Raw genomic sequence first — 24817 nt, 5'->3', positions numbered from 1 at the left:
TTATGAATATTATTCAAAATATAAAAATTTAAGATAATAAATTCACTATGTACATAGAACAAACCACTCCTAATTCCAAATTGAATAAATGAATATTTGGGTCGAATTATTAGTTGACCTGCCCATAAACTTAAAACGGTTAAAAAAATTAAAAATATTAAAAATATATTTAGAATTTGCATCCTAAGAAAACTAGTACAACATTTTAACAAACTAAACTAATAAGACTTTATATTTTAAATTCAACGCTAAATTTAAAGAACGCGAGACGTCTTAACAATATAAGTTCAATTTTTTAACTAATTAATATATATATATATATATAATAATAATAATAATAATAATTAATTTTAATTTTCAAGGTGTTTGAATTGTCGGGTCGAGAACTATAATTAATTTAGATATATATGTGAAAATAAATTAAAAATATTATCATATTTTAATCATATTTTTTAATTTTTTTTTATATATTATTGGTACAATTGTAGTGGCTATATACTGTTATATTAATTAGATATATAAATATATTAGGGAGAGAGAAAAAAACATAAATATTTTTAACATTGGAATAGTATTATAAAGCTATATTTATGCTAGCAAAAAGAAGAAATAGTTGTGTACTGATTCTGGATGAGTACTTTCTTCTGCAATTTAGAAGTGACACAACATATGTCCTTTCCCAATTTCGTCTGCACGTGAAGATGTTGCTAAAACCTCTAAAAATAAAATACAAAATTTAGTATTTACAAATTTGGGTTTTGATTCAATTGCAATAAACATATTATATATGATGTGCATTTTGAGTTTAGGATATATATAATCTCAATTTTTTTTTATTTTCTTTTAGAAAATGTGCCCTAGATTAAGATAATGAGAGATAAGGCGTGTAAGAAGGAAACAAACAAACAAACAGGGCCTTAAAGAGAAATACAGGTGTAATGAGTCTGCATTTGTGCAGTGTCTCTGTCCCTGGGTGGGAACAAGTCTATTCAGATATACAGTCTGTCCAATTCATTCTGTTGTCAATGCCCAAATTTAATTATAAGGTGATGATGACGGAATCATTCTAAACCAAACGGGACCCTTTTCTTCTTCCTATCTTCTTCTTCTTCAATCAAACAAACCCTAATTAAAAAAACTCTTCTTTATTTTTTTTCTCTCTTCTCTGCATTTGATCACTGAATGCCTCTCTGTGGGGAAACATCAGCATGACCACCCTTAAGCATAAGTCCCTTTCATTTCTTAATCTTTTTAACCCTTCTTCCCTTTTTGCTCTTTTTTTGTCGACTCTCATTCCCCCATTCCCATTATATAATTCTCTTCTTCTTCTTCATCTTCTTCAAAAGTATCTACACTATGTCTCCGACAACTTCAACAAGGTGGTGCCCGACGCCAGAGCAGTTGATGATCTTGGAGGAGATGTACAAGGGTGGGATGAGGACACCCAACGCCTCCCAGATACAACAGATCACAGCCCATCTCTCTTATTACGGAAAGATCGAAGGCAAGAATGTTTTCTACTGGTTTCAGAATCACAAAGCCAGAGACAGACAAAAGCTCCGTAAGAAACAACAGCTCTCCAGGGCCCAAATAACACCACCACCACCTCCGCCGCCGCCGCCACAACAACAACAACCTCCGGTATTACCCTATTATAACTACGGAAATACCCTTGTTCTTCATCAACAAAAGAATCTCCTAATTGACTATCTTAGGGCTCCACCCACTTCACTACTTTTCCATCAACATCCCTCCTACTTTAATGGACCCGCCGCCGCCACCGCCTCACTTAACAACACCTTTCTTCCTCAGGTAATTGTTTTTTTCAAGTTTCTATTTTGACATATATTTAGATCTCCAAAATGGTCACACGATTATGTATGTTTCAGGGTACTACTACTTTAGGAATGGAAATTCCTAAATCAAGGCAAATCGTGAAGTCATGTTGCAAGTGCAAAGTGAATGATGATGATGATAATGATATTGATGATGGTGATGGTGATGATCATGGTGAGATGAGGTATCTGGATATGACAATGGGAGGAACGTACGGTGGAGATCTGGTGGGCCCAAGTATTTGCTGCAGCAATAATAATAGACCTCCTCTAAAAACCCTAGAACTTTTCCCCATCACTTCTACAGGTTTCAAGGAAGATCGCGATCCCATTTCCACCAAAACATTCAACCAAATCTCACCATCCACCTCCTCCTCTTCTTCTAACTAATCCCATCATCATCTGTTTCTTGAAAGAACTATTATTGGAGTAATTCAAAATAAAATGCCCTAAATTAATATATTTTATCTAGAAATAGCTAGCTAGCTAGGGCACTTTTATTGATGATATGATTTCACTAATAATTTTTATCATTTTATAATTTTATGGGCTAGCTAGTTAATTACTCTGATAATAATTCTCTTCTGTTTTTCATGTTTCTTTAATTTATAATAATATAAATGCTCAAGAGAGAGAGAAAGAAAGAGAGGTAAGTCAGTTCTAGGTTTAAAGAAGATATGTCTTCTTTCTCTGTCTCTCTCTTTCTAGAATATTTAAGATAATTTGTATGTGTTTCACTAATTAATGATATTTGCATTGGAGTTCGTCGTTGATTGTTTGATTTCGGGATTGAAAATGTTTTAAATAATTTGATAATATTTATATATATTACTGTAAAAAATAAAATGAAAGGGGCTGACAAGACTTTCCATGCAATTCATTCAGGCAGCTTTCATGATCTAAAGACAGGTCAAAACATGAAAAGGCATGTCATGTAAAGATTGATTTTCCCTGCAATTGATTTTGCTAGCTTCATTCTTGGGAAATGGAATAGGAATTGGAAATGGGGATTATGACCAAATGGGTATTCCCTTTCGTTTACTTTATGCGTTCAAAGGTTTAAAGATTGGATAAATGGATTTTCGGAATAAAACTTAGTTTTTATTTTAAGATTTTGTTAATTATCAAATCAAATAATTTTATCATTTAAATACTAAAATTATTTTTTAATTTTATTCTTTCTTTTTAAACCATTATTCTCTCACTTACACCATATCTTCTAAAGTTAAAGGGTAAATTAATCTTCAAATTTTAAAAACAATTTTTTTTTTTATTTTTACCAAACAAGAATTTTTAGGATAAAATTAAGTAAAACCCAAAAAAAAAAACATTTTCCTCACACAAGCCCTTAGGGTTCCTTTTGTTTTTTTATTTAATTATAATTTACCATATGTTGTACCTCTTTTTATTTGTCAACATTTTTTTAAAGGACAATTAAGTGAGTTTAATTTGAATCCTCAACTCACATATATAAAAGACCAACATTTTTATAAGGTTTAAATTCAAATGTCCATTGCGTGAATAAGTTTTCTACAATAATTTGATCAAAATTATTGTTGTGAAAAGTCAAATAAAATTAGCCTGCAAAAAATTATACTGAGTTGGTTAGCAAAGGTACTGAAATAATTATCAAATAAGTTATGTTACATAGAATGAGTTGAATCAAATTGGGAGCATCTTGATTTTATATTAAAAAGGTGTGTACTTATGTGGGTTTGTTTACATTTTTTTTTTCTTTAAACAGATTTTATTATTTTGAAAAAATTAGCTCTATTTCATATTTCACCATCTCATTACAAAATATAAATCTCACTAATTTAGACAAATTTTGTGATTTTAGAAAAATAATCTTAGAAATTGTGGAAGACATAGTAAGTTAAAAAATAGAACAAATATTGAACTATATTTTAATTGATAAAAAAATGAGAAATAGTGAGTTATTTAAATAATCTAAATCATAAGTTGTAATTTAAGTTGCTAACGTTTTATAATAAAACAAATATATAAGAATTATTTCTAACCTTTAAGGTAGCTTAAATGATTAAAATAATTCTTAAAATAACAAGATAAAAGTTTGATTCTCATTTATAAGGGTTATGATAATTATTTATATTAAACATAAAATAAAAAATAATTAATTTTCACTTAAAATATATTAAATTAAAAGTGAGGTGATAAATTAAATTAATTTTTTAAAATAATAATAATAATATTGTGATAGGTAACTCAACTAAATAAATAAAATAAGTATATATAATTAATTATATTATTTTAATAACTTTAAAATAATCAAACAACTTTTATAATGAGAGAGAGAGCCGTTTGAGTTTGCTCAGTTGTTCAGCAAATTACATGAAAAATGAACGATATGGGAGAAGGAACTTGATGATTGATAAACCCTAAACGCTTCATCCAAATCCATTGTACGGTATGTTCATCGTTTAATGATGAATTCTTCATTTTCATCTAATTAATAAATTATATTTTGGAGTTGGCTGCCATTCAGTTCTCATTAGGATACAGTACTTTTGATGCGTGCATTTTATCAAACAACTGGTGTGTGATTCTTGTTTCTATTACTCGTTTCACAAATTAGGTATGTGCTTCTAATTGCTGAATTTAATTAAACATCATTAATTGGAATCTCGAAGCTGAATTTATGATAGCTTCAAATAAGATTGATCCTATTTGGAATCAACAATTGATTTCTTACTATGACTACCTAGCTAATTAATACTATATAAAATCAAACCTAGTCGAACAATCATCAATTCTTCTTGATGCTCGCAGCAATCATATATAAGTGATTGAGATATATTATGCATGATTTATGAATCTGATTTTTAGCTGTATACATAAGAGCAGAATCTCATTGTATTATTTATCTCTGTTTTGACAAGGATATGTAATCATGTCAAGAAACAGTTGTCCTGTCTTACAAAGAAAGATACATGATTAACTTCATTAATTGCATTTTATTCTTTATCATGTTCAACGTCTATTAGTCACTAGGAAAATAAAAAAGAGCAAACCTACAATAAGAAAATAAATTGTTGTATCTGCATACATATGCTACAATTAGTTCAATTTAGAAGTTTTCTTTGTGGAAGTGAAACCGAGTGCTTGTGTTTTGGCTAAATTCTCGGCAGAGCTCTTTCAACTCTTTAACAAGGGTAGCAGATCCACAGTAGAAGACACCTTAAACACACACACACACAATTCTAACTGTCAGAAACCTTGTAGATGACTCACAGAAACTGATACTAATAATAATGGTTTTACTCACCAATTCGTGAAGATCCATGTGTAGTTGACAAATCAGAGAACACCTTTCTCCAGTTGGGTCTTGCAAAATGTGTTTTTATCTGTTAGATTTACCAAGATAGTGAGTTAAAACAGACCACCAATCTATTAGTTCATAAGAAGTTGGTTCATACCCGACTTTGTGATACGAGATCTACTCCATTCTTAGCATGATGGAGAGATTGAACCAAACAAATGAGAGCAGACCGTACATCTCCTTCTTCATATACACTAGTCAAGTAACTGTGCATGTCTATTATATTCTGCATTATTAAATAGTACCAAAATCGATTATTTGTAGTGAGCTGGCATAACAAAAGTAGGAGAGCATTCAGTTCTCATGCATTAATGTCTTACATCGTGATCATAGTCTGTTATGTCATCCATGACACCTTTGAACCAGTCAAATGAGCCTTGTTCCCTTGTCACCCAATAGAAATATACTCTTTGTGGTCCACTTTTGATGCCTTTTGATGGTAGTCCATTCTCCATTTCCTGCATTAGTTTCAACAAAACATGTTCTTTTAATTTATTTTTTTGTTGATTTCTCTCATCTTATGTAACTATAGTGATTTATTATACTTGCGACTTACTGTGATCGTATCACTTTTTTTTACATGGTTGAGGATATCTTTGATTATGCTGATCATTGGAGTTGCTCCGATCCCCAAGCCAACAAGCAAAACAATGTCATACTTCTTATAACTTTGTGCCGGGGCTCCATAAGGTCCTTTTATTCGAATTCTTGGGTACCTGCATCATAAATGAAGCTAAAGATCCAAATCTTAAAAAGAAAGAATTATGATTAGTTCACATAATACTCTATTTACATTGATTGGTTTTCTTCAAGGTTTAAGTCATTAAATGCCTTTGTTTCCAATCTAACCAGCCCCATCCTTTGCTGTGCACTCGAAGCTTCACAAACCTGCATTTTGGTTGTTTTTATATAATATAATCAGTGATAGATGTCATGTTCTATGACCTACATTTATGTAAGAACAACATATAAATAAGATACTATGGTTCATTATGAACTATTTGAGCCTTTCATTTGTGCGCCATTCCCATAAAACTGTATGGTGACTGGTGAGCATGTTGGAACTAGGATAAAATCTTCACCTTTTCAAAACGACTCTTCATCTCGTTGGTCCAGTCGCCTAATGCACGTATGTGAACGCTCAAATAGTCATCTCCCGGTGCAGAAGTGATGGAAAAAGGGTGCCTGCACCGGTTTGTAACAAGAATTTAGATTTAGACTGATGATATATATATGTGTATAGTAATTAAGTTCACATGGTTAGTTCATTATTACCATTCAAAACTAGATATATCTGGGCACTTGACAAAGATATACATTCCACTTTTATACTTGAATCCCTTAGGTTTGCTCATGTGCAAAGCCAAGACATTTCCTGAATATACAATACCCTGCACAGTTTTGCCGAGATAGGCTGACATTGACTGAGGTAAAAATTTAGAGGTGGGAATGTGGTTTTGATGCAAACCTTGAGGACTGTAACACGTTGATCTTTATCATCGGTCGATGAAAGGATCCTCTCAGCAGCATACAAGAGCATAGGAACTGCCACATACATCCATGTCTGAAGAGTAAACAAGTATAAGTTTATGACGATGAATGTGCTACACATTTATAGAATGTCACAAAATAATGTAGAATATTCTAGAACCTAGTGTAAGAATATAGAAGTATGATGAAGTTTGGCATATATATATATATATATATATATATATATATATATATATATATATTCAAGAAAGCCTAATCCTAGTCTTCATCTCCACCATTTGTATAAAGATGTAGGAAAAAATAGCAATACATACATAAGTCTTCTCATACATTGTCTGAAGAAGTCCTATCCTAAATCAAACACTAGATATCCTTCAACCTTTTTGTAGCATACAGTTGCTACACGTACACTCCAAATTCCAACACTGTATCAGTTGATTATTGACTTGTAGAGATAAGTGTTTTGAATTCCATATTAATTGTAGTTAGAGATATATCTCTAATTACAATTTGAGTAAAATTGAGGATCCTAATGAAAGATGAATTAATTGCATTGCATTGCATTATTTAGCATAGAGTTCTAGAGCTAAGGATATCATACCGTTTTTTTGTACCATTCGTGGGTGAGAAACAAGAAGTATCCATGAATGATGAAAAGGACGTAGACTAAGATCAGCAAGTGATGCGCATACCAAAAGGCATTGAAACCTCCCAAATAATTCAAGGGCCATGGTAACTTGTCAACATTTTTCCTGAATGAATGAGTAGCCAGTGTGAAGACAAAACTCATGATAATAACCATGAGGATTCCTGTTACACCCGGAATGCTCCGAACAAGGTCAGCGTAAGTAGGTTGCTTGTGGTCAAAGGAAGGGCCAAGGATCCTGTCGAATTTGTGAGGCGAGCATGAGGTTATTCTGGGAAAGTCACACGTGACGTGCGTGAGTGTATGAATAGCTGTTCCAATGACAATGGCAACGGAGACTATCTTGTGGAAATTGATGTTATCATCGAAAGGGATGACATTGCCGAGGAAGGTCTCGCGAAGCCTTGTCAAGGTTTTTCTGCAGACGGGTAATAGAATGAGAGCCATGTTGAACTTGAGAGTCTCTGCAGCACCCTTGGCAAAACAGACACAATAACCCATGACATGGAATGCCCCTTTATGTTTGTATTCCATGAACTTGAAAACAAAGAGGAGGAGGTTTATAATGATCCAAATATTGAGAACTACTATTCTCTTCCAATGGTCATGCATCTTCTCTTTGGTCAATGCAATGAATTTGCTGACTGGGTTTCTATATTGCCTAGGAATCATGGTTTTTGCAAGCGACCGTGTTCTCTTGGCCAAACTGTTTTTTTTGTGCATTTCGCTTGATGATGAGGATCCTCCCACCATCTCTCTCAATAAAATCTCTAGGTGTCTCATCTGTTCAAATTAGAATAATTAGAACTATCTATCTATCAATCTATCTAGCTGTATAATTGATTACCTCTATATATCCTAAATGATCTGGGTCAAGCTCTTCCATGATTGAAGCTGCATATATGGCTGCGTTTTGATTGAAAGTGGAGAGCTTGTTAGCTGCTGCACTCATTATAATGACCTACTTCATGAAAGGAGGAAAAGCATGTTGTTTAGTTTAGTTTAGAGGTAAGAAATGGGAAAGGATGCATCATACTCCTACTCACCTGCTTCACCTCCTCTTCTGATAGCTGACCATCACCATTCTTGTCACACCTGATCATAACAAAGTAGAAAATTAATTAGATCCAAGTGCTTAAGTACTTAAGCGGGGATATCTTGGAGGTAGTATGTATGTATTTATATACATGTCGAAGAATATTTGTAGACGTGTGTCGAGATCATTATTGGACATGTCTTCCCAGAAGAGTCTCATATCATCAAGGGTGATTCCGTTTTCAACGTCGATTCCTCTGCGCCTTGCCAAGGCTTGGAACAACTCCCCAGCAAACTCTTTACTGTCTTTCATTCCTTTGGGGATAAATCAATTATAACATGTGTGAGTACTAATTACTACTACTACTGTTAATTTAGCTATTATAAGAATAATAAGAAAAAAAAGGCTCTATATATCTATGATCATATTAAATGAATGAATGAATGAATGAATTACCAATGCAGATTCCAAACTTATCTTTGTAGAGCCTTCCTTTGTCTTTGTCTGCATTTAGATTAAATTGACTTTCGATTTTGGTCCAGCCACCGTCCCTTTCCTTACAGGCTTTCGTGTCGAGAAACCTTAAGCTCTGGAACCCCCTTTCAGCACCGGATTCCACCCTTGACATCTTAGGAACGTTTCCATGTTTCATTGAGTTTCTCTTACCATTGTTAGACATGTTCATAATTGTTGTTGGAGCTGCTGGTGGTGGTGGATTATTAATTTCAATGGAGACATTTTCATCTACCTTGTCAATTACATGCACATCGTCTAGGTTCCATCTGACTTTGTTTTCCCCTTTAATTGGCTCCACAATATCATTATTGTCTTTAGATTCCATTGCTTAGTTTCTCCTCCCCTGCTCCTCTCCTTATTTATTCTCCAGGTTCCAGCAGGGCGGGAGAATTAGGTTTATATATCTAGAGAGATTTAGGACATGCAAATGGAGAATGCAGGAAACAAAAAACAAGAATGTTTTATTTTTTTTTCAAAAGATGGGAACAGGCGCAAGAATGTTGTTAGAGGGTGGTTGGATTTGGTTTTGTTGCTCCTTAAAATAGAATTATATAATAATGACATGTGTAAAAAAAATTAATAATAAAAGAATGATGCAACAATGGGTCTTTGTTTAAATTAGTAGTGGTGATTACATCCATAGGAATAATGGTGTATAGTGTACACACATTCACATTATCACACATATATATATACTAATTAGTGAATTTATTTTGTTTTAATTTAATGTGTTGAATTAATTTATTAAATGTGACAAATCACGAGATGTATTTAAATATTTCACTGGAATTTGATTGGGTTCATATAGTCAACAATATTTGTTTAATTAGGTGGCAATATTTGATTGAAATTATTTGATGAGATGTCATTGATATTCCCTAATTATTAGGTTGATAACATTTTTCTACTTAAACTGTTAAATTAGCATGTTTAGTCAAACTTGATCTTTGTGTGTTATGTTGGACAATGAGTTGTGAGGTTGTTGAGCAATTAATTAACATTTTCCAAACAAAACATATTATTAAATATTATGTTTCCATCATTCAATAGTTTTATATTGTCTTTTATTGGGTGGGTATTCTTCTAATTAACACGTCTTCTCTAGGTTATAATTTTGTTTGAATATTAATGATGGTAGTTGTTCTCGATGTGTCATTTATAATATTATTATGATATTTTCTGAGATTTATTCAAAAAAATCAGTAAAGTCTGTCGAGAATTTAATTTTTTTTCTCGAGAATTTACGAGCTCGATAACTTATTAAGTAATTTTTTTTTTACCAATTTTTCAACTCCATCCCAATCAAATTTTAAAATTCTTTGGATCATCAAATCTCACCTCATTTAACTTTTAAAATTAAATTAAATGAATTTTCCTGGAAGAGTTTTTTTTTTTCCAACAACTAAAATCTTCATCATGGAACAAGTATGTTACTTCTAAATTGATCTAAGAGTTTAAGGAATAGTTGAATGTTGTGTTTATTTATTTACAATATTCCTAGTAATTAATTAGAAAGAAGAATAAAATCTTACAAAATATTTTGTCCAAAAAGTCAAACAAAAGAAATTTATAAATTATCTATATTTATTATTATCCTTTGTTTCTCCTTCACCTAATCCTATGAATGGTGCATGACGATTTAAAGTAAGGTGTTTAATAACATATATCTTTTCCACGTTTGATTAAAAAAATCTAATAGTTATATACTTGAGTACACCTCATAATGAAACACATCTAGTTAAAAAAAAATATATAGTTAGTCTTTAATTTTTCTGGTTCCAAATCGCTTTCTCACAATTACTTAATTAATGTGGGTCACATTCACATTTATTGAGTAATACGGGCACGGTTTGTGAGATAACAAATATGACCTCTTGTTCTATAGGTATGAAAAACCTTAAATTATTTTTAAAATATTGATTTCTATTTATTTCGATGAATGAAGTGATTTAATATTAATTAGTGATAAAAAAGTTTAAAAAAATAAAAAATATTTCAATTGATATAATAATAAAATAGAGAATAAAAATATTTAATTTATTAATTTAATTTTTGTTTACAAATACAATTTTAAACCATCACAATAGCTAATAATATTTTATGTTTAAGTTAAAGGTTCCAAATTTGAAACTCTATGGTAAGCATAAAATATATAATTGAGCTTTTTATTAATAAAAATCTTAAATAATATATAGATATAGTTTAGGTAAAATATAAAATATAAAAGGACTAAGCATGGATAAAAGTTATGTTTGTAGTTGATCATTTTTATTTGATTAATAGCATCTCTTATATTAACCTTTGTTTGAATATTTTTAATAAGTAATTTGGTATGCCCACAGATTATTTATAGAATTTTTTTCTTTTATATTTTATATACTGTATAAATATTTTGAAGATCAAAATGGTTGTGAGGTCATACAGCTCATAGACTCATAGTAGTAACTTATAACATTAAAAAAATAAAATAATAATAATAATAATTTCAGACTGTATTTTGACACCGGTACAACTAAACTAAGGCGCGTTCCTTTTGGAACTATAGACAAGGCATATTCCTGGGATATTTATTGCTACTTTAATTATTTTGAATTTAATATATATATATTTGTTTTTCTATTAATGATAATATAATATTTTTAATATTTATGTAATGAAATTTTAATAATTAAATATAGTTTGTAATAAATAAAATTTTGTAATTTTAGAGTTTGAGGTTTGATATTATTTTTTTAATAAAAGAAAATTTGAAAGTAGTTATTGATTACTTATCTCATTTTTGTAATTTTATATATTTGAGACATTTTATACATTGTCATTAGGATTGTGTACTCTTTTTAATTTTCTAATTTGATAAAAAAAAATAAAAATTATGTGAGTTATTTTATGTCTTTGACATTATAAGATATATGCTGAAGTATTTCAAATTTGTCTGAAACTATACTAATAAAATTTTAAAAATAAATAAAATATTTTTTTTCACCAAGTATAACACTTATTGTGTACTATGAAAGTTAAATTTGGATTAATATCTAAGAATAATTTTGAACGAAAAATATAATTTTTTATTTTTATTTTCACTTGTTGAAAGCATGATTTATGTTGAAAATATATCATCATAATTAAAATTAAAATTTATCCGAAACATGTAAAATAAATGTGAATAATCTTGAAGCTCTAATATTCAATTTATTTTAGTTTGATGTAACCTTAGATTGTGTATGAATGAGTTATTTTTGGAAAAGTTTTTTAGCGTAAAAAACTAATATTATCTCATAGTTATAGGGTCTTCAATATTTGATGTAAACCGAATATCAGAACGAAATCAAATTTTTATTTTCAATTTTTTAATCGAATTTTAAAATAATTTAAATTTAAATATGGTTTTTGATTGGAGTTGGTTTCGACTTGAAAACTGAAACCAAATTCATTTTTTTATTATTTATTTTAACTATATATTATATAATTTATTACATATAATTAATTAATTACAATTAAAAATCGAATAATGTTCTTATTCGAATTCGGTTCGATTTTTCAATTGATTAAAATAAAATTCGATGAACCTGAACCGAGCAATCCAAATAACTCAAAAGCCGAAACGATGAACAACCCTTACACATGAGACATGACCTCCACTTTTATTTAAGAAGTTTTAAGTGATAATCGAATTGTAATATTTGGTTTCTTAAACACTGATTTATGTCGTTTAACTACTATGTTGAGTAAGTTATTTTTGGTAGGGATGTGCAAATGGGTAAACTCACCCATATTATTCAATTCAAATTAAATTTGCTCAATATTTAACCCATATTAATGAATAATATGGGATGAGTATGGGTTGAATAACTCAAACTAAATTTTTGTTTGTAACAAATTTATTACATTTTTGACTCGTTTAATATTTAATACGTTTTTATCATGGTTAACAGATTTTGATCCGTTTAATAATTAATTGATTTGTTTACTTAATTTAATACATTTTTTACTTATTCAACATGTTTTTAACTTGTTTAACTAATATTTGATTCGTTTGACCTGTTTTGACTCGCTTAATACGTTTTTAGTTTTAATAAATATTGTTAATTTTAATTCATTTCACACAGTTTTGGTACGTTTAACACGGTTTTGATACGTTTAACACATTTTGGCTCATTTAACACATTTTAGCTCATTTAACACATTTGTGACACATTGAACATTATACATTTATTATTATAATTCATAAAATTCTGAGTGAATAATTAGTTTCCTATAATTTTGCTATGGTCGTTAATTATAAACTCCTTTAATTTGTAGGGCTGCTTAGGAGTATTAGATGGAACATTAATTAAAGTTACACAGTCTAATGAGAATAAATTTCAATATCGCACGTGAAAATGTTGTATTTCAACAAAAGTATTAAGTGTGTTGCCCAAACATACAATTTATATATGTATTACTTGGATGGAAGGATTCTAATACGTGATCATCGTGTGTTTCACGATGCGATCTCAAGACCTAATGGTCTAAGAGTCTCTTTATGTAAGTTTGCATTGCTATTAAGAAGTAAAAAAATATTTTCTTCATTATTCTAATTTTTTCTAAGAAAGTAAAAAATATATAATGTATTTGGGTTACTGATGATTCTATAATAAAATAATGAAGTTTGGTAGATTTGTTTGTCCATTCTCTAAAATAGTGATGTCATTTTCATCCACTCTCCACTCTTTTATGTTAGTGGTTATATTCAAGTAAGTCATTAACCTGATTCCTAAGAAGAATTTATCCTTTATTGTAAATGAGATATTATACATTTATTTATTTTTTTAATAAAAAATTTATTTTATAATTTTACTATTTTTGTTGAGGTATCTTTACTAAAATAATAAATAAATCAAAAATATTATTAATAAATAAATAATATAAAATAATCTTAATTAAAATTAATTAACATTTAAATGGTAAAAAAATTATATATCATAAATAAATATAAAAAAATATTAATATTTTTTTTAACCCAACACTATAGTAATAGTTAACGGATAAATGACCTACAAGAATTTTATCAAATTTAGGATTCTCTTTTATTTTGTCATTGAAAAAACTCATTTTAATATTTTGTTATATTTAGAACTCCCGAGTAATACCGTAAAATATTTACTATGTCATTTAATTAATTTATTTATTATTTAATATAACTATTTTATCTATAAACTAATACTAAACTATTAATTAACAATCTCTTTCTTGTCTTCTTGTCGTACTAATTTTTCGCTTGTCAGTTTTTGAATTACGTTTTTTTCCGTCAATTATGCTTCGTCTTCCTTCCAAACATTTAAATTAGGACGGTGATCCTAAATCAAAACCCAAAATGAGTTTTTTTTCATGTAACATCGAAATTACCATATTTGTTGATGACATTTAAAATATTTAAATTAAATAAATAAATAAATAACTAAATGACATGAAAATATTTAACACATAATTTAACAATGTTAATAGGGTGTTAATTCGGAGTTCTAAATATAACAAAATAATGTAACCATAGTTCTTCCAATGACAAAGAATTAGAAAAGTCTTAAATTTGACAAAACTTTTGGACATAATCTTAAATTTGTCATTTATCCCAATAATTAACTAGTTCCATCCAAATAGCAATCAATCATGTAGAATCTTTCTAACAATCTTATTCATATTCTCATCCTCTTAACCCATCCTAAAAAGTAATTAAATTTTTGATATATTAATATATAAAAAAATATAATTTTAAATATCATAATAATTATTATATTTAGTTCATCTTTTTGGACTATCACCAAGAAAAAGAATGAATACATTTATTTTTATTTTGGGGGAAAAATACAAGAGATGGATATTAACCCTAAGATTCTGAGTTCGAGCTCGTCAGGCGGCAAGTTCTACGTCTGATTAAATGGTTAAGTGTGTTTGCGGGTTACATACTTAATTCGTTATTCAGCGTCTGGTTAAATGGTTAAGTGTGTTTACGGGCTACATACTTAATTCGTTGCCACATTTTTTAAAGAATACATTTAATTTAATCTTGACTAATAAAATTCACATACACTAAGGATTATATTAATTTATTTTATAATATATAGATTAAGTAATTCGTATTAAATTATGCAATAAAATATTTGAATATTCAACTTAAATTATTATTACATTTAATTCATTAAATATTTTATATGCAAATATAAATATTATAGGGTGACTAAGACCATCTACAACCAAAAACTTATTTTTAAACTCAAAATACAATAACATCAAATCAAATCAATCAATAGTAATTTATCTTCATCTCAAAAAAACATATTTTCAAAAATATTTTCAAACTCAACAAAAATATTTTCATAATAATTTTTTTTATACCAACTTTTTAACTTTTTCAATAATACATATATATATTTATTAACTTTACAAATTTAACTCAATAAAATTATTTGATTATTTTTTAAGTTTTTTTACCAAGGTTGTTCATTATTATATATTCATGATGTATAAAAATAAGTATGAATAAAAAATATAGAATAATAATAAAAAGTTAAGCATATAAATAAATTATATAAAAAACTAAATATACGAAATTAACTAATATCACTAATTAGAGGACTAATTTATTTTTGTAAAAGTTTTTTTAGTATTTGAATAGTAAATACACATATTTGCGTTTAGAGGTGAGAGACTCATTTTCGGTTTTAGAACGTTCCTTCGTTAAAAAAAAATGATTTTCAAACTCATTTTGGTGTAAATGCCACATCAAACAGTAATTTTTCTCCAACCGAAAAACTAATTATCAAATTCAACAGAATATTCTTATAATATTATTTCTTACATCAACTTTTATAACTTTTTAATATCATTCATATATTTTTCAATGTTATAAATTATACCATAATATTTTAATAATACCTCATTATTTTAAATTTGATTGTAAATTAATTATAAAAATTCAATAATACATAAAAAATATATATATTATAAAAAAAATATTATACAAAATAATACTATTGGATAAAACAAACATTATTAAAAAAAATATCATTAAATATTCTTCATTATTATAAAAAAGATTTTAAGATTATAAATAAATAAAATAAATAAGTTTAATATATAAAATATACATAAACTATCTTTAGGGGTTAAATTAAAAAAATATATATATATCGTTTGTGAACAGTGCAAACGCATATTTACTTTTGCAAAAGAAAAAAAATTACCCAAACTCCATTTTGGGTTTAAGAATGGGTGTCGGTTAGAGAAAAAATGGTTAGAAAACCCATTTTGGATTTGGGTATAATTATGGAGGAAAACTCATTTTGAGTGTGATTTTGCAGGGGCTGGAAATGCTCTAATATGCCAATATAATTTTATGCTATAACTATCTATTATTATTTGCTTAAAATATTATTATCATTTTTGTAAGTAATTTGTTAACAGTAGAATGAATAACCCATTGTATTTTAATCATATATAATTATTTTTATTATAATCTTACCTCTTGAAATAATGTATCATTAATATAAAAAAAAACTAATATATTCCAATTTAAAAATGTTTTAAAACCAATTGGGTTTTTCTTTTTCTAATGAAAAGTACAAACTAGAATTAGGAAATAAAAAATAAATAAAAAGACATTGTATTTAATCCCATTCATTTCTATTCTGATTTTAAGTAAATAAAAGGAAGAAACAAACACCAACAAATATTTCTTAACCAAGACTTAGGGACTTCAATTCATACAATCACTATATCTATCTTCCAACGAATAATGGAAAAACCATATTTTTTCCACAAAACAATTAATGAAACAAACAAGAGTTGGTAAACCAACCAACATATAATAATAATACATCATTTTTGTACAATAAAACACAAGTTTATTTTTTTCAGTTTATTAGTTAGTTAGTTGATATCAGTTAGAGGAAGTCTTGGATCTCTCAAAGAATGTGCACTACCACCATCATAGTACAATCCTGCAACACTCTGTTTCACCTCGCCGTTTGATGATTCTTTCGAATGTTTATTAGAATCCCAGAACGACTTCACCAGCTCCTCGAAAGAAGGCGTTTTCAGATCCTCAATTGATGCCACGCTCAATAAGTTGTATGGTCTCTTTCTGGGCGTTGAGCAAGACGGTTCATCAACCTGTTCAAAAAATGCAATGATATTATAATAAACAATCCCTTTTTAACAAATAAAATCAAAAACTTCTTACAATATATTCATCATGGAGACATTTTCCAGCATTCTCGGTTATCTCAACTGTTTTGTGGTAATGCCCGCTCTTCAATTCCCTTAATTCTCCGCAGCAAGGCACGACCATGGAGTCAACATTTTCACAAGCCTCGCGGTCGAGTTGTAACGAATCTGCCATTATGAAATATATAAGAAAATCAACATAAGGGAAAAACAGTCGGATTGTATATATCAATCTCGATGGATACTTACTATCGATGGATGAAAGGAGATCCTTGCTTGCCACTTCTGCATCCTGTAAAGCAGACGATACAGCAGAAGTAATTCGAGCTCGCAGCTTCTCATTAGCCATTGTTCCTCCCCTGCACCATTTAATAAAAGTGAGAAAAAAGAAAAGAAAAAATCATTTGAGCATCTTCTTTTCATCAGTTTGCATGTTACCTGACTATCTCATCCAGAGAGTTAACGTTGCTCTTCTCTAGACTGAAAACTGAACCTTGAGCATTCCGCCATTGCTCTGAACCCATTTTAGCCTTTTCATAGCTACTCAAAATTACGATACGAGAGAAGAAAGCCAACGAAGTGTTAGATTATATTATATTATATTATATTATATGAAGACCAGAAAAAAAAAAGGATTATAATGGGGTTTATACCATCTCTGTAGAACTTCTGCCAAATCATTCTTGCCCTTTTCTACAGAAGCAGTATCCTCAAGATAATGATCTTCTGACTTCTTCATGTAAGTTGTCCATTGCTCTTTAATGGTACAGCTACTGTCTTTCATAGTTGTCATCCCTTCCTGTAAGCTATTAGTTCTACTTGTTGCGCTTTCCCGTAGTCCATGGACTGCTGTTTGAACCTGAGGGTGGTAAGAAGAACATAAAACGCCTTAAATGAGCAATCATTATAAATGTGAAAAATTAAGTGTTAGAATGCGAAATACTAAATTTGTAAAATGTTGAATAAACTGAATAAAGTTATCTGAATTTGAAGTAATTTGTATGGAATTGATGGATAAAATGTGAAACTAATATCATGGGAAAGTAAATACTATTTTTACCTTTATATATATAGTAACTAATTTGATTAATTGACAAGGTTAAAGCTGTTTCTATAAAAAAAAAAAAAATAAGGAAAAGTTTAAAGCTGTCTTTTGTAAGCTCTTACTGTTTAAGGCATTAATAACTTACCGAATTAAGCCAAATTTTATAGCTTAACTTTTTAACTAAATTTGAGATGAATCTACATAATTAAGTGATATCAAGTAACAATTATTAAGTGAACTTAATTCAAAAAAGCACTTAATCACACTTAACCGTAAAGTAGTGGTAAGTTATAAGTTGTATTATCAAATTGTGACAAGGAATATCCACCATATAGATAAATTAGAATAGTGTATTGGAGATGGTGATTCTCTACAGACTGATTCATGCAATGTAGGTAGAAGAAAACACTGATCTTATTTGCACTCAGAATGGATTTAGTTGTCTATCAATGATTTTCTTTAGGAGAATAATGGGGTGAAATGTATTGTTGAAATTTAGATAAAATTTCTAATAAAGAAAAGGTTTACCAGTTTCTTCTTCCTCTCATTAGAGCTTGCTAGTAGCTCTGCAACCTTTTCCAACAACTGTTTCTCCTCATTTGCAGCACAATCCTAACACGATAAAATTTCACATAAGAAACCCATTTGCTGCTAATTCAAACAACCCTTTTTCCATCATCAATGAGTTCATCATTCAAATCAACTAAAATACCTTTACTTTAGTTTTACAACAATTTAAAATATTAAATACAAAGGATATTATTCAAATCATCAAATAAATTATTTTTTTTCCAAAATTTCAGATTATAAAGCTCTAAATCAGGTAAAAAGATATGCATGTGTCTCACCTCAAACTTCTTTTCAAGCTCTGTCAACTTCTGATCATTGACCATGTGTCCCTCCTCTAATATTTGGCTCAATTTTGAAGCATGCATGTCCAAAGTATGGAAAAAGTCAACTGAAATCTCTGATATTGAACGGGTGGTCATCATTGCTCTGCCATGAGACTGTTTTATAGGATTTTGCAGAAAAGAAAAACATTATTATTCTCAGATGAGTTCCATGTTTTTTTTTTCAGAAACTTCAAGAATACATCATTCAGCAGTCTAACCTCTCGTTGTTGTTGTGCATAATCAGTTATCTTCTGTTCTTGATCCTGAAGACTATTTTGAAGATCACAAAGCAACGTCTCAGCTTCTAACATGATTCCTTTGAAGAGCTGTGATGAATATGTCCATATAAGATTAGAGATAACAAACTGAAATAAATGCTTATAGTGGAAATTATATTACCTCCTCAAGTGCGGAAGAGTGCTTTGAAACTTCAGAATTCATATGCTCAAAGGTCAATCTTGAGTTCCCATCAAGCTCTTCAGCTAAATTATCCAATGTTTTAATGCCAGATCCATACATGTTTTTCATCTTTGCAAGACGATCTCGAAGTTCATCAGTTGCCTAAGAGAATTCAAAAATGGAACGTATAATCATCAGTACATCCTCCATCGCAAAACAAACTCTTCTTCATTTAGCTTCATTATACCTGTGTTTTAGTTGATACAAATGACTGCATGTCTTCTTCCATATCTTTTAATTGGTGTTCTTGATGTGTGACAGAAGTTGCAACTGTTTTGTGCAACATTTCAAGCTGTTGAGTTAAATGGGACTGGAATTGATGTATAAGAACTCTGTTTCCATCTTCTATTTTATCCTTGCGTTCTGTGACAAGAAAAAAATATAGACAAAATAGAAAATTGTTAGGTTGAAATATAATGCGGGATCAAGCCAAGTTTACAATTAACAGTCAAACGGACCAATCTTAGTAAACAATCCAGAGACATCCAACGCAGCATTCTCTAGTTCTGCTCGAAGTTCAAGTGCCCGCTCCACCAGTGCTTTCTCTGTTAAATGAGATCAAACATCAAATTAAGATATCTAGCAGTAGCAGTCTATCCAAATAGGATGAAAGAGCAAAAAAAAAGTCCAAGAAATTCAGTATGAGAAAATACACTATTGTGCTTTACTACTTACCAGAATTGAGAAGATTCGAAATCAAATATTCTTTTTCCTTTATAGTTGCATTTGCCTGTCTATGTCGTTCTTCAAGGTCAATTAGTGTGTGCTCAGTCTCGCGTAGCTTTTTCTGAAAGATGCAAAAATTTTGTTGAATAGTTGCTAAAAGGAAATGATGAAAATACAAAATGGTACACAGAAAGAGAGATTGTCATTTGTTACCTCAGTTTTCTGGAGTTTATCAGTTAACTCTGCAGTCAACAGCTGCTGAGAATTGTAATGTTCTTGAAGATCCACTAATTGCTGCAACAAAAAAAAAAGGAACCGTCATGTTCTCAAGAAATGGAATCCAACATAAATATACTGCAGTTAAATCAGATATTTAATGCACCTTGTCCCTGGAGTCAAAATCAAGTTCCATCCGCTCTATCTTTTCAGACATTGCCTGACAATAGGATTAGGAGAAAATTTTAGTGGTAATTCAACTGTTACCTAGAAGACCCTCAAAAGAAAACACTTCTGTGACTTAGGCCAAACCTTCTTCTCAGCTTCGTCCTGAAGATACCGATCTCGTGGGATGTAGATACCATTCTTCTCACGGGCAGCATATACCTCTGGTTATCAATATAAAATATAACGAGGGTGGGTCATAAAAAGTTTTCAGTTGCATAAACATTTAGATGAAAATGCATCATTTGTGGATTTAAATGTGATAGAGAGAGTCCAGGTGTAGCTACTAACCTTGCTTGAGCCTATCAATTTCAATGTACAGATCCTTGATAACAGCAGACTTCATCATCTTCTGGTTAACCTGAACCAGCATCCAACATAAAATTTTAATAGTATTCTAGATGTTGAAAAGCAGCAGTACTAGAATCTGCATATGTATTAAGAAGGTCACGGACCTCAGGCTTGTTCTTAATATTTTTGGCACGATGAGCATAATCTAGTGTACTGAGTGTCTCTTCCAAGCAGTGGATGGAGGGTGAAATTGTTGCAATTATGCATGTTTTAGTTTTACCTCCCAAAGAGTCTCTCAGTAATCTTGTGAGTTTACTATCCCTGATATTCCAAGTAAGTTGAAGCTTTTCAGCAGCAATTAAACACAAATATAGCTAAAACCTAGAGCAGTCAACATAACTTTTGATCAAAAAACTTATTACAACTATACAATACCTATATGGTATATGACCAGAGTGTTCAACAAGTGTATTGATGACACGACCTAGTGTGAGCAGACTTTTGTTTATCTCACCAGCTTCTCTTGCTCTCCCCTGCAAATATAATAAGAACATGTATTTTGAAACTCAAATTACTGAAAAAAAATTATATAGCCATGTATATTTATTCTTACATCTCTAGCACCAGAGCGGGAGATGTTCTCAGAACCAGCAAGATCAACTAGATTCAACTTCCCACATTTGATCATCTCTTCTCCCTCTGGAGTAGACTCCTTGATGTGAATTGTGATAGAGAAAATTGAGTGAGATCTACTGCTTTGTTTATTGAGTAGAGTCTCAGCTGTACGTCTCTTAGCAGAACCTTTCTCTAGGATCTTATAGATTTCATTTGCAGTAGTAACTATCTCCTCTTCCAAACCTCTGACAAAAACACCTCCTTTACCATCTTCCATGAGAGCTATTGGTTTCTTAGATTTGTCGTCTATGAATTTTGAAATTTCCTCTGGAGCCAATAAATCAGTTATTTCCTCATTATATAGCTCTAGAAATGTGACTTTCATATTATACTCAGCATGTTGGGCTTCTAGTATTTCAAAAATTTGACGAACTGCTCTTGGGATAACTCCTGCATCATTTGGAAATTCCCCATTCTGAGAAAGGTCAAAGGAAAAGGATCAGTTATAGCAAATTAAGATCATTCTGTATGACACAACTACATGGGTAGGGAGGGAGAAGAGAATCAAACCTTCTTCCTTGCACCTCCTTCCATGGTGTATGTCTTTCCTGTTCCTGTCTGACCATAGGCGAAAATAGTGCAGTTATAACCTTCTAATACCTCAAACACTATGGGGGAGACTGCCTGATCAAACAATGCCTTCTGTTCTGAATTTGGACCAAAAACCTACAAGAAGTTATAAGATATGAATATAACATTTTGGTTTTACTAAATTTGAAAGCAGGGTTATAATAAGGAAAAGAACAAACCTTATCGAAGTAGAAAGTTCTATCAATCTGCTTATTTGCAATATTCTGAATTGCAGCAACTTCTCTCTTATTCTCATTGCAAGTGATCACCACCGGAGTATGCAATCTACTTTCATCCTCACTTATTGGCCTGCAAAATGCCAAATACACCAGTAAACCACAAGATCAAACTCAATTGATACGATTATAAGCAAATCTCAAATACAATCTCACCTGCATCTAACAATAACTTGAACATTCACGCCTTTCTCCTTGTCAGCCTTACCACTATAGTTCCCTTCACCTGATCGTGTATCTCTTACCGCCTTATCGCTTGACCGTGGCGTCTGTGATGGTGAAAGTGAAACCATAGCTGCTCCTACCCTCTTCATTTGTTGCGACATTGTTGAATCCATACCTAATTTGATCTACCTAAAATCTAACCTGTAACAACGGATTCAAATTAAATCTATAACTTGAGCAATAAACTAAAGCAATAGCCTATTTTTCAGGGAAAATAATCACGGCTAGCCATTACTTGAAGAAAAGTCTGAACAGAATGAGAGAGACAGGACAACAAGCAAATCAAGGACGAAATGAAAGTGAAAAGAAAGAAGATAACACAGCTCACATCCTTGGAACGTCAATATGTTAAGGCAATCGAAAATGTACAAAAAGATAAAAAAAGACAGAAAGAGCGTTGGATCGAAAGCGACCAGTCGTAATCCTAATTGGAAACAAAAACAGAAGTTCGATTCTTACTCAATCGATGTGCCGGCGGCCGGCGGATACTAATCTTGAAATGCCTGAAAAAACTCGACTCTGTTCTTGAAATGCTTGAAAAATCTTGAACAAGAATCAACAATGGCGTCGTCTAGACGAGAGTGTGTTTAGAGCGAGAGCTGAATCCGATGAAGACTTGAAATGGTGAATATTTTTTAGAGAGAGAAGAAGAAGAAGCCAGTAGGAATTAAAAAGGGCAAAAAAACTCAAATTTTCAATCCGTTACCATCAATTATGACCGTTGATGACAAACTTTTTTTTATTTTTGAAAGTTGATAGGTATTTTCCTAATTAATGTTCTTAATGATTTAATCAGGTGTTAATTAATTACAGTTACTAGATCTTCCGATGCTAATCAAAATACTTAAATTTTGAAATTTAGTTATTAGTTTTATGCATTAATTGCCCGGCATTAGTTCCATTAATATTACTAAATATGTATTATTTATTGCTTATTTATTAAGTCAAATACTTGTTGAAAGGTCTAATTAGACAATTGAACTTTTTAAAAAAATTCAAATTACCAACTGTGTTCAACTTACAAATTACAATCCTTGTATATTCTATTTTGGAAATTGTTTTTCACTACAAAACCCTGTCTTCCTTTGATTTTGAAAAATCATATATTATATTTTTTTTAATATGAAATTATCTTTTATATAGCCTAATATATTAAAAGTCCATATTATTAAAAAAAAAAAAACTAATGAAATATATATATATTTATTTGTCCTTATTAGTGTTCAAATAAATAATATACTTATCTTTTTCATCAGTCAACTAATCTGTCAAATCGAATAAAAACTGTCCCAAATAAGACCACTCGAATAAAAAATTACTTAACAAAATATTATTCATTCTTAATCCCTAGTCTAAAATGGAAAAAATCTTACTTAAAAATAGTAGATCATTTCGGTTCAATTTAAGAACGAATAAAGTTCAATTGAGAATGTATAATCAATTAGTTTACACTCTTTCGTTAACAAAAAAAAAATAGTATTCTCGCATTAGCTCCTCTTTAATTTATGTAACAATTTCATAATTATTCTAGTAAATTGACTTTAAGTAAAAATTATTTGAAAATTTGAATGTAATAGGACATTTTAACTTCTTTTGAAAGATCAGTATACTATTTGAACTATATTCAAAATACCAGTTTCCCAATCATCAAATTATTTTGAAATTGAATTAAATTTCTTTTTTTGTTATAATATTTGGTAAGCCAACAAAATAGTGGGCCCACATATTCCGGCCGATGGGAAGAGGAGGAGCGGGGGTGGGTAGGTCTTGCTTCCAAATGTCATTTCTATATGTAAGGAAAATTTTAAAAAATGCTATTTTTCTAAATAAAAAATTTGTCATAGTTGAATAATAATAGTTCAATTTGTCATTAAAATAGATTATTATTTTTTTTGTTTGGAAAGTATGATAGGAGATGGTAGCATTTTGCTTCTTAAGTAAAATAGTGTTTGAATTATGATCTTATATTTTTTATATTAGAACCCGATTTAACTAATTATTTTCTAATATAAAATTTAACTATTATATAAATATATATCTTTTAAAATATCTCATTGATGTGGTTTCTTGATGTAAGAAAATTTAGTATAAGATTTTAACTACAATAAAAGAAAATTTAACGATTTGAAAGGGAAAAAAATTGATTCAAAAGGAGCACATGCGCATTTTCTTTCCAATTTAGGTGTTATCAAATTTCCTAGTCTGCTGGTTAAGTAACAAAGTTATTTTGTATCGGAACTTCAAACTAAG

General features: G+C 29.9%; 4 protein-coding genes across 5 annotated transcripts; 1 reads left to right on the top strand and 3 right to left on the bottom strand.

Annotated features, from left to right (window-relative positions):
* Positions 1-1356: 1356 nt before the first annotated feature.
* LOC124925019 (WUSCHEL-related homeobox 3) lies at positions 1357-2225 on the top strand. Its single transcript, XM_047464996.1, has 2 exons — positions 1357-1812; positions 1890-2225. The coding sequence occupies exons 1-2, from the start codon at positions 1357-1359 to the stop codon at positions 2223-2225; spliced, it is 792 nt and encodes a 263-aa protein (XP_047320952.1).
* A 2698-nt stretch (positions 2226-4923) lies between these two features.
* Positions 4924-6787, bottom strand: LOC124925018 (putative respiratory burst oxidase homolog protein H). Its single transcript, XM_047464994.1, has 9 exons — positions 6644-6787; positions 6451-6566; positions 6258-6360; positions 5969-6063; positions 5732-5891; positions 5496-5633; positions 5273-5401; positions 5122-5200; positions 4924-5033 (listed from the first exon to the last, which is right to left on the bottom strand). The coding sequence occupies exons 1-9, from the start codon at positions 6785-6787 to the stop codon at positions 4924-4926; spliced, it is 1074 nt and encodes a 357-aa protein (XP_047320950.1).
* Positions 6788-7247: 460 nt separating this feature from the next.
* LOC124926156 (putative respiratory burst oxidase homolog protein H) lies at positions 7248-8690 on the bottom strand. Its single transcript, XM_047466335.1, has 4 exons — positions 8500-8690; positions 8359-8407; positions 8160-8273; positions 7248-8095 (listed from the first exon to the last, which is right to left on the bottom strand). Exons 1-4 carry the CDS (start codon positions 8658-8660, stop codon positions 7262-7264), a joined length of 1158 nt encoding a protein of 385 aa, XP_047322291.1. The 5' UTR covers positions 8661-8690; the 3' UTR covers positions 7248-7261.
* Positions 8691-16572: 7882 nt separating this feature from the next.
* Positions 16573-23211, bottom strand: LOC124925375 (kinesin-like protein KIN-5D). Of its 2 annotated transcripts, none has more exons than XM_047465360.1 (23): positions 23027-23211; positions 22499-22708; positions 22286-22415; positions 22047-22202; positions 21475-21951; positions 21297-21394; positions 21026-21182; positions 20862-20931; positions 20658-20734; positions 20512-20565; positions 20343-20423; positions 20139-20250; positions 19922-20008; positions 19651-19826; positions 19404-19565; positions 19223-19330; positions 18960-19118; positions 18640-18723; positions 17720-17925; positions 17505-17606; positions 17316-17425; positions 17083-17234; positions 16573-17012 (listed from the first exon to the last, which is right to left on the bottom strand). In XM_047465360.1, the coding sequence occupies exons 2-23, from the start codon at positions 22678-22680 to the stop codon at positions 16770-16772; spliced, it is 3183 nt and encodes a 1060-aa protein (XP_047321316.1). In that variant the 5' UTR covers positions 22681-22708; positions 23027-23211; the 3' UTR covers positions 16573-16769. The 2 variants fall into 2 exon arrangements, with proteins under 2 accessions (XP_047321316.1, XP_047321317.1); XM_047465361.1 differs by lacking the exon at positions 23027-23211 and adding an exon at positions 22803-22906.
* Positions 23212-24817: the final 1606 nt, after the last annotated feature.

This window comes from Impatiens glandulifera, chromosome 2 (assembly GCF_907164915.1).
Source record: "Impatiens glandulifera chromosome 2, dImpGla2.1, whole genome shotgun sequence".
Taxonomy (NCBI): domain Eukaryota; kingdom Viridiplantae; phylum Streptophyta; class Magnoliopsida; order Ericales; family Balsaminaceae; genus Impatiens; species Impatiens glandulifera.
Note: the sequence above shows the minus strand (reverse complement) of the source record. Positions and strands in the feature narration are given on the sequence as shown.

Coding starts and splice junctions, on each gene's coding strand:
- LOC124925375 (XM_047465360.1), bottom strand. CDS start 22,680: ATGGATTCAACAATGTCGCAACAAATGAAGAGGGTAGGAGCAGCTATG. Junction 19,827..19,921: donor TGGATTGTTTACTAAGATTG/GTCCGTTTGACT, acceptor TTCTTGTCACAG/AACGCAAGGATAAAATAGAA. Junction 17,926..18,639: donor ATGAGAGGAAGAAGAAACTG/GTAAACCTTTTC, acceptor TACCACCCTCAG/GTTCAAACAGCAGTCCATGG.
- LOC124925019 (XM_047464996.1), top strand. CDS start 1,357: ATGTCTCCGACAACTTCAACAAGGTGGTGCCCGACGCCAGAGCAGTTG. Junction 1,813..1,889: donor ACAACACCTTTCTTCCTCAG/GTAATTGTTTTT, acceptor TGTATGTTTCAG/GGTACTACTACTTTAGGAAT.
- LOC124926156 (XM_047466335.1), bottom strand. CDS start 8,660: ATGAAAGACAGTAAAGAGTTTGCTGGGGAGTTGTTCCAAGCCTTGGCA. Junction 8,408..8,499: donor CTACAAATATTCTTCGACAT/GTATATAAATAC, acceptor TGTTATGATCAG/GTGTGACAAGAATGGTGATG. Junction 8,274..8,358: donor CAGAAGAGGAGGTGAAGCAG/GTGAGTAGGAGT, acceptor TTCATGAAGTAG/GTCATTATAATGAGTGCAGC.
- LOC124925018 (XM_047464994.1), bottom strand. CDS start 6,787: ATGTGTAGCACATTCATCGTCATAAACTTATACTTGTTTACTCTTCAG. Junction 6,064..6,257: donor TGAAGAGTCGTTTTGAAAAG/GTGAAGATTTTA, acceptor ACCAAAATGCAG/GTTTGTGAAGCTTCGAGTGC. Junction 5,634..5,731: donor AAAAAAGTGATACGATCACA/GTAAGTCGCAAG, acceptor AAACTAATGCAG/GAAATGGAGAATGGACTACC.